At 48.0% G+C, this 18556-nt stretch overlaps 1 protein-coding gene across 1 annotated transcript in view; it reads right to left on the bottom strand.

Annotated features, from left to right (window-relative positions):
* The window catches only part of CNN3 (calponin 3), a 29343-nt gene extending 15042 nt beyond the window's left edge, over positions 1–14301 (bottom strand). The window contains exon 1 of the mRNA XM_056106588.1: positions 14174–14301. Coding sequence (XP_055962563.1) covers positions 14174–14230 — 57 coding nt within the window. The 5' untranslated portion in view covers positions 14231–14301. The remainder of the gene's footprint in view (positions 1–14173) is intronic.
* Positions 14302–18556: the final 4255 nt, after the last annotated feature.

The following is an 18556-nucleotide window of genomic DNA, read 5'->3' on the forward strand; positions in this document are numbered from 1 at the left end:
ACAGGTAAGTGAATGCCCATGTTCTCTTCTGTATCTAGAAAATGACATTCAGGTGACCCAACTTTAAAACAGATAAAATTAAACATAGATTTTCAAAATTCAACTCTAATCCAAAAAGGAGAGTCCGTGCAGAGGCCGGATCCCTAGAAGAACCCAGACAGAAATAATGATGAAGAAAGATGCTTGTACTCAAGAGGTGCAATGCCTGTACTTCTAACACAGGTGTGAGAAACTTTGGCACATGGCTCCAACGGGAAATAGAACTAGGCCCATTCCTTTCCCAGATACCCCAGACCAGAGCCCAGCTGTTGCACTGGAATGACCCTTAGAGACTGGGAGTCGGGGTAGAGGGGCTGGCCTCACCTGGAACCAGCAGAAGAATGCAAGGGGTATGCTCAAAAACACCAGCCCATGTGCTCTTCTTGGGCAAGACTGGCTTTACTCACATGTGACGTGTAGTGGGAACTGTGAGTACAGCATTACCAGACTTTGGAAAAGGTGCCAACATGAAGATCTATCTGGTTACGGGATGGCATCTGCATTTGAATGCCTCCACTTTTTATGAACGTCACATCGCCTTCATCTGCCAATCTAGTAATCTTAGATGCATCACTCGGGACATATTTGTTTTACTTTGATAGGAGTCCTTTTCATGCTTATGGCACTTCTGAAGTCCATTTTGGTAACCCTAGATGTCAGGCAGGTCGGAAAGAGCCACCATGCCAGCAGTGTGACCCATGTGAAGCCAATAGGGGATGTGTGCCCCAAACCGAGGATTGGATCCCTCATCATAAATGATGTGGCAGTTACTGGGCAAACTTAGGGTATGAAAAGAAACTCCATGCTGGAATACAACTCAGCAAGCTAATGCTCAGGTGAGGCTTTGCGTGCAAGGGGCCCATTTTATGCCTGGTACCACCATGAAGGAATCCCTAGCAAATGGTCCTAATATGAAGAGAGTACTGCTTGAGCATAATCAGGTTTGGCCTCAAAAGAACAAAAACAAAATATCTGACTGGGAATAGATAGACATAAAACTCAAATTCAGGAAGATGCTAGCTGAATAAACAAATCATAGTGTCCCCAAAGTTTCAGCATTAGCAACGCTCATCGAGCCAACAACTATGCCTCAAAAGGGGGCGTGTTCTTTTGCTCTGCACAGATACACCGCCCTTTATAAAACACAGAGCTTCTATCAGTGGTTTGGTCACTAACACAGGCCCATGAGGTCACTAGAAGTCAGTTAAATGAAACAGATGTGAAAGGGAGCCTGTGTGAGACGGCTACACCTTAGGCAACTGTCACCAACCCTATTTCCTAAAGAAAGAAAATCCCCATGCTAGAGCAAGAATGAGACTCCTCCCTGCCATGGAGATGGCATGTCTGCACCTCGGCGGTGCAGGTGACCATGCTGTCCCCTAGAATGAGCGAGCGCTTTGAAAGCAAACAAAGGCATTGGCTCACAGCCCCACTTGGCCCGGGGAGGTTAAACCCTATTCGTGGTGTGACTGTGACCAATTCTGAGTGCCACACTCTGGAAGCGGATACTGACAAACTGACATCAGCTTCTAGCAGGGGCAAAGATTACAACAATTAGACACAGTCCATCATGAGAGACTGGTTAGCCAGGAGAAAGGGGCCTGGGAAAGGGAATGGGGGGTGAGGGGCTAGGGGGCACACTGGCAACACAAGCAAGTAACCATTCAAATACTCAAAAAATTTGCTGAGGGGCTGGAGTGACAGTACAGCAGGTAGGGTGTTTGCCTTGCACACAGCCAACCTGGGTTCAATTCCCAGCATCCCGTATAGTCCCCCAAGCACTGCCAGGAGTAATTTCTGAGTGCAGAACCAGGAGTAACCCCTGGTGCATCACTGGGTGTGACCCAAAAAGCAAAATAAATAAATAAATAAATTTGCTCTGAATGCCACACAGAGGGAAGTCCCAGGACAGATGTGTAGATATTCCAGAAAGATGCCGAGAAGCACACACAAGGCTGGAAGGAGCATGGGGTGCCCATGAGTCAGGCAGTGGGGAGCACAAGGAAGTTTGTTGATGAATACGCTCTCAGTGGGGACAGAGGCAAGCAAGGGAACAGTACTCAGCTACAGAGACCACAGCAACCGCCATCTAGAACTCAGTTCGTGCATCACAACACTTGCAGATTATTTTGCAGCTAGCCAGAATTTAAAGCAATTTTTTTTCTCAGTAGATCTCTAGTTGCCTCCTAAGTAACCTCTGATTCCTGGGCAGGGATGTGGCTCCTTGGTAGATGAGAGCACGGTGAAAGCATGGGGTTGGATTACCTGCTCTGACTCCTGCTGCACCCCGCACCCCGAGTACCACTGGGTGTAGCCCCTGATTGAAAAAAGAAAGGGCAAGGGGAGACAGTTCAAGTGGCATACACTCTGCCCTGAGTGTGACCCCCTATAGAAATAAATAAAACTTTAAGATGTTACATCCATCACAGAAGGTGTTTAAAACTTAACTAAATACTCTCGGATATCAGCATGTGGAGAGGAAGTAGCCAAGGGCTCATTTTCCTGTTTTGTATTTTGCCTGGTAAAGGACAGACTTGAACCAGCAACTCTTGGGCAGTTCCAGAATGTTCACCTATTCCTCATCACCTCGATCCTAGCCAAGTCTGCTCCCTAGAATGAGTCACAGTCTTCAGGATGGAGGAAGGAACCTATGGTACAAGTGAAAACCATTTGGATGAAGAACTCATCTCTCCTGACCCGGGACGCCCCCCCCCCCCCCACCACCCAAGCCCTGTCCAAGAGCCCCAGTCACTCACTTAGAAGACAGGGAGGAAGAGGCAGCCGAGAGTCTGGCTGCTCATGGGAAGCTGGTGCCAGTTCTGGGGGGCACATGTGGGATGCCTCCCCCGCCCCTCTGGGGGCTGCCTACCTGGGCACGGCACTCTGCCCAGCTAGCACACTCTGGACAGCTGGCCAGCAGGACTCCATCTTCTCGCAATATCCTCACCAGCTGGGGACACTACCACTACCTTTCTCTCCCCTAGGAAAATTAGAGGGATGAGCTTTCCCCGGGTACAGCAGGAGAAAAACGCCCATTTCCTCTTTCAAAGATCGATGTTCTACTTCATGAAGGGGCAGAGATGACAAGAATTGGACACAGTCCATTATAAGGCTGGTCAGCCAGGAGAACGGGTTCTTGCAGGGCAGGGGCTGGCTATTAAAGCTCATGAAACAGCATACAAAGATGCTCACATTCTGACCCCAGTTTAACAAATAAATAAATAAATAAATAAATAAAGCTTTGGCTCATTTGGCTTTAATGAAAATGCTAAAAGATGGAGTTAGGAATAAGGTACCAAAACTCTGGCCCCAACACAGGCTCTGAAGACGCACTCCCAACACCTGGGCAGAAAAAATAGAATGAACCCTCCACATGCTTTTTCAGGAGATGAGGGGGCAATGCCCAGCTGCAGGACATGGCAGTGAGCGGTGCTGGAATGCCATGTGTCCAAACCCCACAGGCCCAGCTCCTCCACGCAACATCTGTGGCTCCAGGAAAGCAAGCTGAGGACACAGCGAGAGCCCGGTCCCCAGGAGGAGAGGTGACACAGATGGGCAGGGGAAGGGGCTTGTCTCTAGTCACTACTCTCTCTGATCTCCGGTCCTCTTCTTTTCCTTTCTTTTGATTATGGGGGCACATCCACCAGCTCAGTGTCTGGGGTCACTCCCAGTCAGACTTGGAGAGTGTGGTGCCAGAGATGGAACCCACATGCTCCACAAAACATGCTCTCCTGCTCCTGAGCCATCTCCCTGGCACTCTTTTCTGTTTTCCTTCACAGCTTTTCAAGACATAGCAGCTTCCCTCTGCCGCTCTGCTCTCGCTCAGCACCACCAAAAAACCAGCCCATGCCTTTATTTGGTCTCTCACCGGGCAGAGGCAGTCTGTAGCTTATCTTTGATTGAAACTGATGTCAGCCTCAAACACTGTTCTGTTTCTGTGCTTTGTTTTTTTAGGCCACCTGGCCACCACTGGGGACTACTCCCTGTGTGGTGCTCGAGGGACCATGTGGTACTAGCTATTGAATCTGGGCCTCCCACATGCAAAGGATGAGCTTAGCCCTTTGTCCTCGCGCCAGCCCAGTTCTGTTTCTGTATTTCATGACTCACTTCACTTCCTCACTTTGTGTTTTCTTCCTAAGCCCCCTGGAAATTTGTTCTACTAAAGATGAGCTTTCAAAAAGATCATCTGACCTCTAAAGCGGCCAAATCTGGTGGCCTGTTTCCAGTCTTCCTCCTGGCCTCTGCAAAGCCTGACAGCCTCTCTTCCGCTGGCATCTTGTTAAATGACGTAATCCTGAAGCTTCCCTCTGGTCTGTCTGCTCCTTACCCCCTTGAAAGATGATGAATCTCTAGAGTACTGGCTCTAGATTAAAAAGGCACAGAGCAGGGGCTCTGGAAACGGAATGTTCGGGTTAGAATTCCCCCTCTCCCACATCTCAGTCGCCTCACTGAAAATCAGAGTCTCAAAGGTAATGACATCAGAGGGTGGCTAGGAAGGATCAATGATTTAATTCATGTAAATCATCAGACCTCAACACAGTCCTGCCCTTCTCTGCACTGAAGCCCACTCCCGGACAGACACAAGAAAGAATCCCTACTTCAACTTCCATCTATGTCATAAAACCAACGACAATCTGATAGCTATGCTGACAAGTGATCATTATAATGTGGTCTCAGTTTTCCTATTTTTAAAAATATTATCAAATAATTCGCGGCCGTGCGACATCTTATTACCTCATTCTTATTTTGGACAACCTGGCAGGCTACCAAATGTAACCTGCCCACACGGCAGAGTCTGGCAAACTCCCCATGGTGTACCCAATATGCCAAATACCAGTAAACAATGATGGGTCTCATTCTCCTAACCCTGAAAGAGCCTTGAATACAGCACTTTTGAAAATCTCGGGTTTAGGGCGAAGGAGACGTTACTGGTGCCTGCTCGAGGCAACAGACGAACAACAGGATGATCCTGATCCTCATCAAATAATCTGTAGGAGAAACATCCTCACCCCATTTCTAGGCCTAACCCCACTGCCAGCTTCTATCTGAGTCTGGTGGGGGTGAAATAGAAAAGGAGCCACAAGTATCAATGACTTGTGACCTGATAATAAAGAACTACAGCAAGTGTCTTGAATGCAGACACTGTTACTTAAATATAGCTTTATCTTGTTTTTTGTTTGTTTGGCTTTTTGCGTCACACCTGGCAATGCACAGGGGTTACTCCTGTCTTTGCACTCAGGAATTACTCCTGGCAGTGTGCTTGGGGGACCATATGGGAGGCTGGAAATCGAACCTGGGTTGGCCGCGTGCAAGGCAAACGCCCTACCCACTGTACTATCATTCCGGCCCTTTATCTTGTTTTTCAACATCAAGAAGAGATTGAAACTTCTCTTCCATGCCATCAGTGCAAAGCATTAACTGGATTTTATGAGAAAGCAATTTGGTACTACTTACAAGACCATTTAAGTGCTTGATGAAAAGATTTCTCTACTTTTATTCACAAGTACTTTCTAAGAAAATACACACCAGTTGGGAAGTAATAAGAAAAGAATCCATACCCAATCAGATTCCAAAATGATAGAATAAGTGGGCTGCACTTTGCTTTGCATGCAGATGATCCAGACCCAACACTGTACATGGTCCCTTGAGCACTGTTAGGAGTGATCTCCAAACACTGCCAGGAGTGACCCTTGAGCACTACCAGTTGGGGGGGGGAGGGAACTAAAAATAAAAATGAAGTGACAGGACAATACTGAAAGTTATACCAGTGATGAGGGAGAGAACATAGGATACTTCACTTTCCTTACACTTTGTGCTGCTTGCTTTCTACAAAACCAATATTCTTTTCACAAAGTAAGCATTTAAAAAGAGATCGCTAGAAAGAGGCTCAGTTCTCACAGGTAAGGAAGATGGTTTCCCAAGGTAGATGACGCAGGCACCAGAGGCTTGGCAAGTATTTGGTCCAAAAGTCAAAGTTTTCAATAAACTCCTGACCGTTCTCCCACCCTGACCCTCCTAACCAATGGGAGAAATAAGAACTCTATCAAAGGGACCACCAAGTAAAGGGTGCTAGGATGGGAGTTGTGGGCTGAAAGTAGACTATAGACCAAACATGACGGCCACTTAATACCTCTACTACAAACCACAAAACCCAAGAGGTGAGAGAGCAAAAGGGAATGCCCTGCCACAGAGGCAGGGTGGGGTGGAGGGGACAGGGTGAGGGGTGGTAGGAGGGATGCTGAGACCATTGGTGGTAAAAAATGGGCACTGGTGGAGGGATGGGTATTCAATCAATGTATGACTGAAATGTACAGACTGAAAGTCTGTAAGTCTGTAACTGTACCTCACAGTGATTAACTAATAAAAAAAAATTTTTTTAAAAAAAAAGAAGGAACTCTATCATCTAACTAGAGAGATCCAAACTCTATACTCTGCAGAGTCTTGGTAATAGGGCAACATGTGATCAACTCACAAAGGGTCAAGAACAGAAAAAGTGGAGGATGGAGTGATAGTACAGTGGGGAAGGCATTTGCTTTGCAAGTGGCCAACCCAGGTTCGATTCCCAATTGCCCATATGGTCCCCTGAGCCCACCAGGAGTGATCTCCCTGTGCCCAGAGTCAGGAGTGAGCCCTGAGCACAAATGGGTGTGGCCCCAAAACAAAATCAAAATGAACAATGAAAGTTGGTGGTGGAGACTGTTGACCCAGAATCCTTTCACCTGGTGGAGGGTGAGTGGGCACTCAGCAGCACCCCGGCAGGGCTGAGGCTCAGCAAGCAGAGGGGTTGAGAGGCTGATTCTAACCCACTTCGGGGCTCTGCTGCCTCGAAGGACATGGCCAGAGTGGCTCCAGAGTTCATAATCAGATATTTGGCAGAGATGTCTCAGACTAGAATCATTTTCGTCTCCCAGAGGCTCTTATAAAAAGTGCAAAGGGTGCCAGCAGAACTGTAACTGAAAAGAGAAAAGGGGAGCTAATACAAAAGCCAAGCCTGGAGAGGAAACAGATGAGAAATGAAAGGTTGGCAGGCAAAGTGCCTGAATGTGTGTGGCCACGGTGAGGCGGGGGTGGGGATGGGAGGAGGTGGGAGGCATCATGACTACATGCAGGTCTCTGAAGAAAAGTAAGGAAACAGCCAAGGCAAATGCTTCCAGTCTGAGCAGAGAAGAGCTGGAGCATGGCTGTGAGGGCCGAAGGGCCCTGACCATTCAAGTGTAACATGTGTAACATCTATACTTGGTTAGAGGATGATGGTGGCTGTTGCTATTTCTGCATTCAAAGTAGAATCACATGTTTGAATCAGGAGAGACTTATTACACATGGTATTGATTATTTTCTCTGCTTCTTCCCATGTGAAATAAAAAAGAGAGAGAGGAAAACCTGCAATCATAAAGCACTTTCTCTCTAGACATGGCTGGAGTCCTTGGTAGCTTGTTCAAAGCAGGGCTGAAAGGCTGGGGAAAATGAAGATTGGCGGTCAAACATTTGAGAAGGGGAGAAAAGAACCACCAGAGAGACCACAGCCAGTGCTGCCTGGCCCTTCTGCAGTCAGAAACTCTTGGAAAATGGGGGCTGGGGAAGTTTTTTGGAAGGGTGGAGGGAGGGGGGAGGGACAAAGTCATAAAAGCTTAGGTTTTGACTTTTCCAGAAGAATTCTCTCAGACACAAAGGGCCTTCTCCTTTCTCCTCCCTCAGATCCAATTCCTTGGAACTTCCTCTGCAGATGGACCATACAACAGTCACACATCCTGAAGCTCCTGCCCCTGAGGATGGTGGAAGATTAAATAAATCCCCTCCCTGTTCATGGGTAAACCCAGGAATTAGCCTCCTCCACCCAGAGGCTGGTTCACTCAAGTCCCTGATAGAGGTTTAGGTCAAGCCTTCTAAGACCCCCTGGAGGTGGAAGAGATCATACAGCAGAGAGGGCACTGCCTTACATAGGGCACCCCAAGCACTACCAGAAATAAGCCCTGAGCATTACCAGGTGTGCAAAAATAAAACAAACACGCAAACACCACACATTGACATATATATCCCTCCAGAGACACACAGTATCTAAACACTAGAAGGCAAGTAAATGTATCAGTCCACTCAGAAGGAGTCTGAGCCCTACCTGAGACTAAAGACTGCAGGAAGAAGCCCAAAGCCCTCGGGGCAACATGAACCCTGTGTGACACAGGACTTCCCTGAGGGAATGAATGGGAAAGAGCTTTGAAGTCCTAGAGAAGGAAGGTTCTGTGAGTAGATAACACTTCTAACACTAAAGGAAAATTGAGGGGAACTGATTATGCTTTTGAAGTACTATCAGAATGAAATCTTTTTCAGATACAGATGGATTTATCAATGAATGCACAAGACCTGAAATAGTCTCTGAAGCTAGAAGACACTGAGAATATAGGACAATCTGACCTGGCAGACAAAGTCAGCAAAACAAACGGGCCAACAGCAATACAGTGGTTTCAGAAATCATTCAAAATGCTTTACAGGGACTTTCTAGTTCCCACAACAACACTGGACTATAAGTGATACCATATCCTCATTTTACCAATGAGAAAGACAGATTAATTTGCCCAAAAATAGAGTAAAGGACTGATCCATGGATCTGACCCCAACAGTCTCCACAGAATATGGCTTTGGCCTCTAGTAGGTTTTACTTTCTCACTGGCTAGAACTGGAGCAACGCCTTCAAGTTCACAAGAATTCTTCTGATTATACTCCTATGACTGTATCAATTTTGCAGAATATTTTATAATCTTTTGTAATGATGATGACCCTGCCCCATCCCCTCCCTCCCCCCCAAAAAAAGCAACCTGTAAGTTTCAGATTCTACAAACAACCCTGAATCTTCCCAGGGCTGAAAAAATTCTTAACAGGGGCTGGAAAGATGGCTCAGAGCTGAGATGATTCACATGCTTACAGATCAGAGTCCTGGGTTTGATTCCCATTCTCCACTGGTCACCCAAGCCCTACCCCTGGGCGCCAAGCAAGGTAGGGGGCTGCCGCTGCTCTCAGCACTGCCAGGTGTGACCCAAAAAGGTAAAAAAGGTAAAGGCCCTCCAGTTGATCATCGATTTGCTCGAGCGGGCCCAGTAACGTCTCCATTGGAGACTTTGTTGTTACTGTGTCTGGCATATCGAATACTCTCGGTAGCTTGCCGGGCTCTCCGAGAGGGGCGGAGGAATCGAACTCGGGTCGGCCATGTGGGCTGCGTGCAAGGCAAACGCCCTACCGCTGTGCTTTCGCTCCAATAAATCCTTAGCAAAGACATAACAAATTGTATGCCCTTTCAGAAGGCATGAAATTATATAAAGGTTTTTAGAGGTTACAAACTAATTTTTGGATTAAAAAAAACAGGGTGCTATAATTATGGGGTAAAATACAGTAAGAGCCTATTATGGCTGAGTTCAAACTTATAAAGCAGAATATATAATAGCAATAGGAGCCTAATGACTACAATAATAAGATACTTGTCCTAAAATTCTGCAGACAAGCTCTGTCCCTCCACCAGCTCATACCAAGAGGGGAAATAAAACAATTCCTCACTTTCCTGGATAAAATGGCAATAGCTGCTAAAATACAAGACCATCCGATAGTGCTTCTTTTAAAAATGTCACAAATAACATTCATTGTCCACCATACTGTTATGTGAAAACACCAACCCCATAATCTCAACCTGAAAAGGAAAAAGTATAAAGAAAATTTTAATAGGTAAAGGAACATGATAACTTCTCAGTATCTGCAAACCATAGAGCCCAAAGGTGAGAGAGGGAGGGAGGGAAAAAGAGAGGGAGAGAAGAAGGGAGAGGGAGCTCATAAGGAGAGAGAGGGAGGGGGAAGGAAGGGGAGAGGGGGAGAGGGGGAGAGAGGGAGAGAGAAAGAGAGAGAGAGAGAGAGAGAGAGAGAGAGAGGGGCGCAAAGTGTCTGCCATAGAGACAAGTTGGGGGAGGATGGTGGGAGGGAAATTGAGGACATTGGTGGTAGGAAATGTATACTGGTGGATGGTTCTGTGGATGGTTGATGTTGGAACACTGCATTGGACTGAAATCTGACAAGGAAGAGTTTTATAACTCTGTATCTCACAGTGATTCACTTTAAAAAAATTTTTTTTAAAAAAAGACAAACCTTTGCTCGATGATTGTAGTAGCGATATTTCCATTGTCAAGCTTATTTGTAACATTTAAAGAATGGAAATTTGACTATATGGTCATGTAATTTACTTATCAATGACTTACAATTTCAGTAAAAAGTCCTCCCCAAATGGTTTAGCTGTTGAGTATTCCACTTTTTTTTTTTTTTGGTTTTTGGGTCACACCCAGCAATGCTCTGGGGTTACTCCTGGTTCTGCACTCAGAAATTACTCCTGGCGGTGCTAAGGGGACTATATGGGATGCTGGAATCAAACCCAGGTTGACCGCATGCAAGACAAACGCCCTACCCACTGTGCTATCACTCCAGCCCCCAGTGAGCATTCCACTTTGTAACCAAGAAGACTCTTTGAAAACTATTTAAGTCATCAGACATTCCACAGGAAAGAAAAAAATGAATATACCAATTCCATTTTTATTTCAATTAACTTCTCCCAACACCCTACCAAAAGAATTTGATTTCAAGTCCTCCCCACCCCACCCCAACTGGACTTCCTCCACTTTTCCAGAAATCTTAAGAAAGCTCCCTGCAGTATTTGCTCTAAAAAAAGCAAAAGCTTGCGTCACCAGCACCTCTGCTTTGCAAGACAGTGTCCTGATGGCAGTATCTTGTTTAGAGCAAAGTGTCAGGAAATGCTGGACTTCCCTGGAGGACTTGTCACAGGGCTTTTACAGCAAAGAGGTATTTTCTGGCTCATTTTAGTCCCCAAGATGTAGTGAGGGACCTCGCTCAACCTGCCCGATATGTGTAGGCCCCTGTTTATTCTTTTGGTTTGGAGCCCACACAGTGTTGGTATCCAGCTGGGTCTTCTGCAGGCATGCACTCCGGCCCACTGAACTATTTCCCCAACCCGAGGATCTTGTCACTTTATGAGTGACAACTTGTTCCAACTGAATTATCCAGACCCATCTGCTATAGTTTCCCTGATCCATCCACTGCAAGGATCTTTGTAGACTGCAAATTAGTGATCCATTAGTTGTCATCAGAGAGACAGTCACAGTCCAGGCTAAAAGACTCTATTTTTAAAAACTAGTTTCAAACATCTCTCAACCATTTAAAAAAAAAGTTCAAATCTGTGTATTCGCCATTTATTATCATCTTGTCAAACAAGCATCGTAAGTTTACTTAAGTTTACATGCTCCTGATATTCTGCTACGTATTTAAGATCAAAGACTCCCTTGATTTATTGATGAACTTCTTTCACAACTAGAATATAAAAAGACCAAAGGCTTACTGAATAGACATGGAATACTTAACGAGCTCGTGACATACAATACCTGCATTAATTTTTTTCTATTACTTAGAACCAAGATCTCCAACATAGTCTTTAGTACTGACTGCGTACAAACCATATACAACTGAACAATGCAGTACTCCAGTGCGGGAACTATTACTTCCCTATCCCCTGGACTAGCAAACTCTACCAGAGACATCAAACACCTCACCTGACATCACACAGGACAGATGGGGGAACTAGATCCACATTTGTCTGTCACCAATTCCCGTCTATACTGCAGCCTCAAAGATATTCTTACCTTCCAGTTTGTTAAGCAACGTCTTCAGATAAAAAGAAAACAAACAAAACTTACATTTAAGCCACATAGCAGTTATGCAAGACTCTTTGTAAAGAAAAAGCAGGAAGAAATCAAAAGGTGGCCAAATCAGCAATGTGAAAGTTCATCTTCCACACACCCATTCATCAGGCAGATCTGAGCTCTTGATGAAAGACATTATCTTATACAAAGGCCTAGCAGCTGTGGATATTTGATTTCCAAGCCCAGAACAGATTAAAGTCATATTACATGAATAATCACAATGTGAAGAAGTGACAGGTGGAGAATAAAAAGGAGAGGAAAGAGGGAAAGACAAGAGAGATTAGCACTATTCCCTAAGAGTCCCTTCAAGGACTACTTTGCTCATAGTTATAAGTCTTTGGATACTCCCAGCTTTCTTTGGTATTTTGAGCTAATCACACCCTTGCTAGGATTTAGCATCCTGATCCATATAGGGTGCTGGAGAATCCCAAACAACTTTCGCAGTGCACAGGGCTGCTCCGCTGTTAAAAGCAAGACTTCCTCTTAAAGGAGCTATTAACAGATGGGCTAGGTTCTTAGGTAAATCCTCCTCACTTATATAAGCTCAAAGTTATAATCAACTTTCCAAAGGTTCTGAAAACTGAGAGTTTTTGATTTTCGAATTATTATCATGTTGGTGACGTCAGCCTATGCATTCAGTCAGCTCCATAAGGAGAAAAAGAGCAGAAGCTGCTTAGTCAGCAAAAAGACGTGGAGTGGTTAAAATAAACCAATGGAAGTCAGACACTTGAGGACCTGCCAAAGTTATCAGTACCATTTACAACCCAGAAGGGAGGCTCAACTTCCCGGCGGAGTATCACGGGGACAAAACAGAATAAAGTGCACAAGCCAGGCCAGAGTATTCTATCCAACAGTTACTACATGGTGAAGAATTCCTGAAGCTCCATCTGGAAACCTTGAAAATAAGGGGGACAAATATTTTGCAATAGCCCTCAGCTGGCGAAGTTAATCAATCTAAGATGAACAAACCCCTCGGCTTTCTTAAGAAAAAAAAGAAAAAAGAAAAAAATTTTTTTCAAGCAACTTTCCTATTGTGGGCAACACTCCTAACCAGGTAAAGGTTGGAGAGATTTCACTTTAAGCCACCGAAACGGAAACCAACTGCTTGCTTTGTTCCCGATGTACTAGCAATGGAATGACATGACGGTAGACCGAAACAGAGTGGAGAAAAGCTCCCGAAATCTCCCTAGGGAGTTGGCAATGGGACGCTTCATTGCCTCCACGTAATCCGGTCCACGCCGTTCACCGCGCTGCCCCGGGCACTGCGATGTTCCATCACCGACAGGGCCCGAGTCCTTTCGCAGCGCGGTGCAAGCTGACCGGCCCGGGGGTCAGCGGGAAGGAGACCGCAGCGGCGCTCCTTTGTGGCGCTCCCAGAACAGCAGAAGGAGACAATGAGCGTCTGTGCGCAGTTCGGCGCCGATTGGCTGCTCTCCTCCCCCCGCACCACCACCAAAACCTCCCCCCAAGAAACCCCTTGATGTCATGGGCTTGGAATGCGGGGAGGGAGGAAGGAAGGAGGGGATTTGGGGAGGGGGACGCTTCTCATCTCTTTCCCAGACCAGAAGTCCCTAAGATAAACCCGATGCATTCGGAGGCCAGGCGGGCGGGCCAAGCCGGGAGTTACCCAAAGAGCGATCGCTCGCCAGGACAGGCAGCTTCAGCCAATAAACCTCAAACAAAAGCTCCCCCACACCCCAAAGGGACCCTCGCGGGCGCCTGGAACCTCCCAAACCGCCAACTCCTCGGGGTTTCACGGTGAAAGACCGAGCAGAAACTTCCGTCCGACGCACGGAGCGCTCCAAAGCGGGCGCCTTCGGGCTTTGTCTCGGCTGCCCGCACAGGCAGCGGCAGACGCGCCTCGTGGCCGGGGGCCCGGAGATGCGGGGTCCCGGGGCGCCTCCGCTTCCTCCGGGGGTCCCCGGGCCGGTGGGGACCTCCCCCCCCCGGGGAAGGAGAGGGGAACAATGGAGGGGGCGGGGGAGCGGAGCCGCCCGCTGTGCGCGCGGCAGACTTGGCCGGGGCTGGGGTGGGCGCCGCGCCGCTCGGCCAGCGGCCCGGGGTGGGCGGCGGGAGCGGCTCGCGGGGTCCCGGCGGTGGACACCGGCCCCACCTAAGGCCGGGCGCCGGGCAGGAGCGCCCCCTTCCCGGAGGGGCGCGCTCTGCAGCAGCTCGGCGGTCCGCGGAGTCGCTGGCCGGCCCCGAGGGCTCCCCGGAGCTCGGACTCCGCGCCCGCTCCCCGAGCAGGCCGGCGGGCGGGAACAAAGCCGGGAGCGCCCGGGTGCGGGACCCGAACCGCAGCGGCACCGAAGCCCACGGCGGCCCCCGCGCCGCCCCGACGTGTGCAGCCGGCGCGCCCACGCGGCGGGACGTGCGCCCCCCGCGCCCCATACCTTGTTCTTGACCTCGGCCGAGAGCCCGTACGAGGGGCCCTTGTTGAAGTGGGTCATCGTGGCGGCGGGCAGCGGCTGCGTCGGGGCTGGGCTTCCCGTAGGGTTCGCCGCGGCAGATGCGCGGAGCTCGCTCCCCGGACGGCGACGGAGACTGCGGGACGCAGCTCGGGGCGGTGCCCTGGCGACTCGGTCTCGCAGAGCCTCCCGGTCGGCTCCCGAGGCCCCCAGAACTGCCCCCCACCCCTTTCCCCGGCCCTGCAGGGATTGGCCCGCGAGCCCGACCAATGGGGGCCGCCCCTCCGCGCCCAGCCGCTCCCGCCTCTCCCGCGAGGGGGCGGTGCGGCAGCTGCAGGACGCGGCCCGGCCCCGCCTGCGCCCGCCCCTGCCCGGGGACCCCCGCCTCGGGGCGGGCCGAGCACCCTGACGGCGCAGCTGGGGGCTCCCGGGCCCGTACACCTGCTCCAGCCTCCCACACCTGTTGGCCGACCTCTGCCCGGGGACCGCCGCGGGCTCGCACGCGGCTGGGCGCCAGAGTCACCTTAACTTGGTGGGAACCGCTGAAGAGCTGAGCCCGGGGCACTGGGGTACGCGCTATGGCAACGCCAGGGGCATCTCAGGGCTTTGTTTGCTTCTGGATCTGCACCAGCTCCTGTCCCCAACGAGCTTCCCAGCTTTACCCGGAATGCAGCCACCCCAAAGTTCACCTCTCTCCCTCCCTCCCCCCACCCGCTTTGATTGCTGCCTCCCTCCCCCCACCACACACACAGACACACAGACACACACACACACACACACACACACACACACACCGATCTCGTCCTTTCGTGAAGAAGGGGATGGGAACTGGACTTTCGCCACTTGCCCTGGGCAGCGCCTGACAAGATGCTAAACGCCTTCCAAGCCGACAGTGGCCGGACAGAAAGCAACTCCTGCAGGAAGGAGGAAGCCCAGCCAGGCCCCTGAGCCAGGGCTGTCCGCCTTGAAGCTGCTTGCAGCCTCCTCCTGCCACCGCTTTCCAGGCACACCTAGGACCATCGCCACCACCGATGCTCCTCTGTAGTTTGGGTTACCAAAAGCCTGAGACTGTGCCAGAAGAGATGGTGGGACGAGGTGTGGCCGCCAGCTTCAAGAGAAGAGCAGCTGGTTCCTCTAGTCGAACCTCCACGGGTCAAAAAAACAGTGTGGCGACTCGCAAACGAACTCGACGGAACCACTAACTGTGCAAGGACTTTGCGGGACTTGGAGCGGGAGGGCGGGGCGGTACTTGAAGGAGAGAGAAGGGGGCTAATTGTGAGGAAAGTGAATGATTTATATGTGATTTGCTAATTTGATCTGAAGGTACTAATGATAATTAGGGCATTCTTCCCACACAGAGATGACACAATGGGTCCAGGATTAGTGAGACAAGCAGTTTGAGCTGTTTTTCCAGTAGTGTGAGAGTGACTCTCTGTCACCTATAATACCTCACCTTCTTTCCTTGTCCCAGTGAAGAATAGCCACCCCACCTGAAGTATAGATCCCATTTCTTTTTTATTTATTTATTTGTTTATTTTATTTTTTTGCTTTTTGGGTCACACCCGACGATGCACAGGGATTACTCCTGGCTCTGCGCTCAGGAATTACGCCTGGCGGTGTTGGGGGGACCATGTGGGATGCTGGGAATCAAACCTGGGTCGGCCGCGTGTAAGGCAAACGCCCTACCCACTGTGCTATCACTCTAGCCCTAGATCCCATTTCTATCATATACCAGCCTATGAGCTCTTCCATCTAGGAGCTAAGCCAGATTTTCCAGCTCAGTAAATCTCAGTAAAATGGAGTAAAATGAATATGTATGTATGTATGTATATACATATATATGGGCTGGAGCAATAGCACAGCGAGTAGGCCATTTGCCTTACATGCGGCCAACCCGGCTGACCTAGGTTCGATTCCTCTGCCCCTCTCAGAGAGCCCGGCAAGCTACTGAGAGTATCTCGCCCGCATGACAAAGCCTGGCAAGCTATTCGTGAAGTATTCGATATGCCAAACACAGTAACAAGTGTCACAGTGGAGATGTTACTGGGCCCGCTTGAGCAAATCGATGAACAATGGGAGGACAGTGACATACATATATATACATATATAAGACACACACACATATATCTTGGAGATAGAAATGTGACTTTGGGCCCAGAGACATAGTTCAAGCTGGCTGGGGCACATATTCTGTGGGCTTCATTCATTTCTGCATGAAAAATGTGGATTTCCTCCCCAGTACTGCATGGTTCTCACCTGTGCACATGAACAACCCCACTCTACCTCAGCACTACTGGATGTGTCCCCAAAGCTAAAAACTAAAATGAATTTTTCTTAATGGGCGAATTGTTCAATGGATGTGGAGTTTTAATTTGATATAAAAAATGTTCTGGAATAAGGTCGTGGTGATAGTCTTACAACAAAGTAAACGTACGTACTACTACCGTATACTTCAAAACAAACCTTTTATAAACTTTCTTTTTTCTTTCTGACTAATGTCAGGCAACCACCGAGAAGCTGGCTTATCAGTTTTATTACCTGGAATTTTCTATAAATGGAATTATACCCTGTATATTCCATTTTAACTGACTTATCTCATTCAGGAAATTTATTAGCCATGCCACTGGACCCCGCGCCAGACTGTTTCACTTGGGGTGCCCCAGAGGGAGTAGGTGAGAGCCCTTCCCTCCCCAAGGGACCCAGCCCCGGCAGCAAAAAACCTTCACAACTCAACCACTGCCATGCTCAAGGCTACTTCCCACGCTTAGGCCGAGCTTCACGCACAAGTGAACGTATTCCTGGACCGCATACATCATAAGACACTCCCTATCCATTCTCCAAGAGTACCACACCACATTTGATGGGGTTCAAATAGTAGGCAACTAATCATAGAGGGAAATATATATGCATATATACATATTTTCTGATATATATATATATATATATACGAAAGCTCACATCACTCAACTTTTAACAAGTCACTGATATCTTAAAGAATGTCTTAATGGCACCTGCCAAAATGGAACAATCTTCACACTGTTTCCTTTATGGATTTTTAAAAAATTTTTATTAGTGAGACACCACGAGGTACAGTTGTAGACTTACAAATTTTGTGCTATTATGGATATTTTGTAGCATTTTCAGCAGTTTTCCATAACAGACAATACAATATATATTATTTCTTCTGTGCTTTGGGACAGGGTTTGGGGCTTGGGATGAAAAATCCCAAATATGGTGGTGGGAATGGTGTTTGAATATTAAATGTAATCAAATATTGTGAACTATCTTATAAAATAAAAAAAATTTAATTTATGTTGAGATCCATTAATGTTGGCACAATGGTCAATTCCTCCTATTTCTGCATAGTATTCCATTGTAGGGGTGTGTGTGTGTGTGTGTGTGTATGTGTGTATGTATGTGTGTGTAGCTGTATGTGTGTGTATCCACATACAGAGGTAGATTATTCAAACCTAAAATAATTCCCTTCTCCCTTCCCTTACCCTTTCTCTGCCTATAAAGCCTCTCCTCTTGAATTGCTTGATCAGATAAGCTTTCTACTTGCTAGATGGGCTGCTGCCTAGTTTGTGACTCATTTAATGAAGTGAACTAGGTCTTTAAAATGTACTTTTAAATGCTTATCTTTCTCTTGGATTTCACCTATGAGTGGAATGCATAGACTATGCATGTGAAAAATATATATTTAACTTAAGAAAGGGCTTACTTTTGCAGGCCAGAACAATAGTACAGTGGATAGGATGTTTGCCTTGCAAGCAGCTGACCCAGCTTCCATTCCCAGCACCACATATGGTTCCCTGAACCCTGCCAGTAGTGATCCCTGAGCACAGAGCCAGAAGTAAGCCTTGAGCACAGCTAGGTGTATGTAGCCCCAAAACAAAACAAAGCAAAAAGAAATATTTACCAATTGTATCATGTTACACTCCCACCAGCAGTGAGGGATAGTTCTAGTTCCTTTGCATTCCCATCAATATTGGTATAAGAATTCCTTTTAAGGTTAAACTTCTTCCCTTCCCTTCCCTTCCCTTCCCTTCCCTTCCCTTCCCTTCCCTTCCCTTCCCTTCCCTTCCCTTCCCTTCCCTTCCCTTCCCTGGCTTTGAGCCACACCCAACAGTGTTCAGGAGCTCTCCTGGCTCTGTGTTTAGGAATGAGCCCTGGCAGTTCTCAGGGAACTGTATGTGATGCTAACCCAGGTTTGGGGATATGCAGTCGTAACCCCTGTACTGACTCTCTCGTTCCCAGGCACTTTTCATGTACTTATCATCTTTCCTGATTATTCAAAATATTTGCCCACTTTTTGAGTGTGTTCTTATCATATTGTATATCTTTAACATCACCGTAAAGAGATATTTA

Source organism: Sorex fumeus, unplaced genomic scaffold, assembly GCF_029834395.1.
Source record: "Sorex fumeus unplaced genomic scaffold, SorFum_2.1 ptg000131l, whole genome shotgun sequence".
Lineage (NCBI taxonomy): Eukaryota > Metazoa > Chordata > Mammalia > Eulipotyphla > Soricidae > Sorex > Sorex fumeus.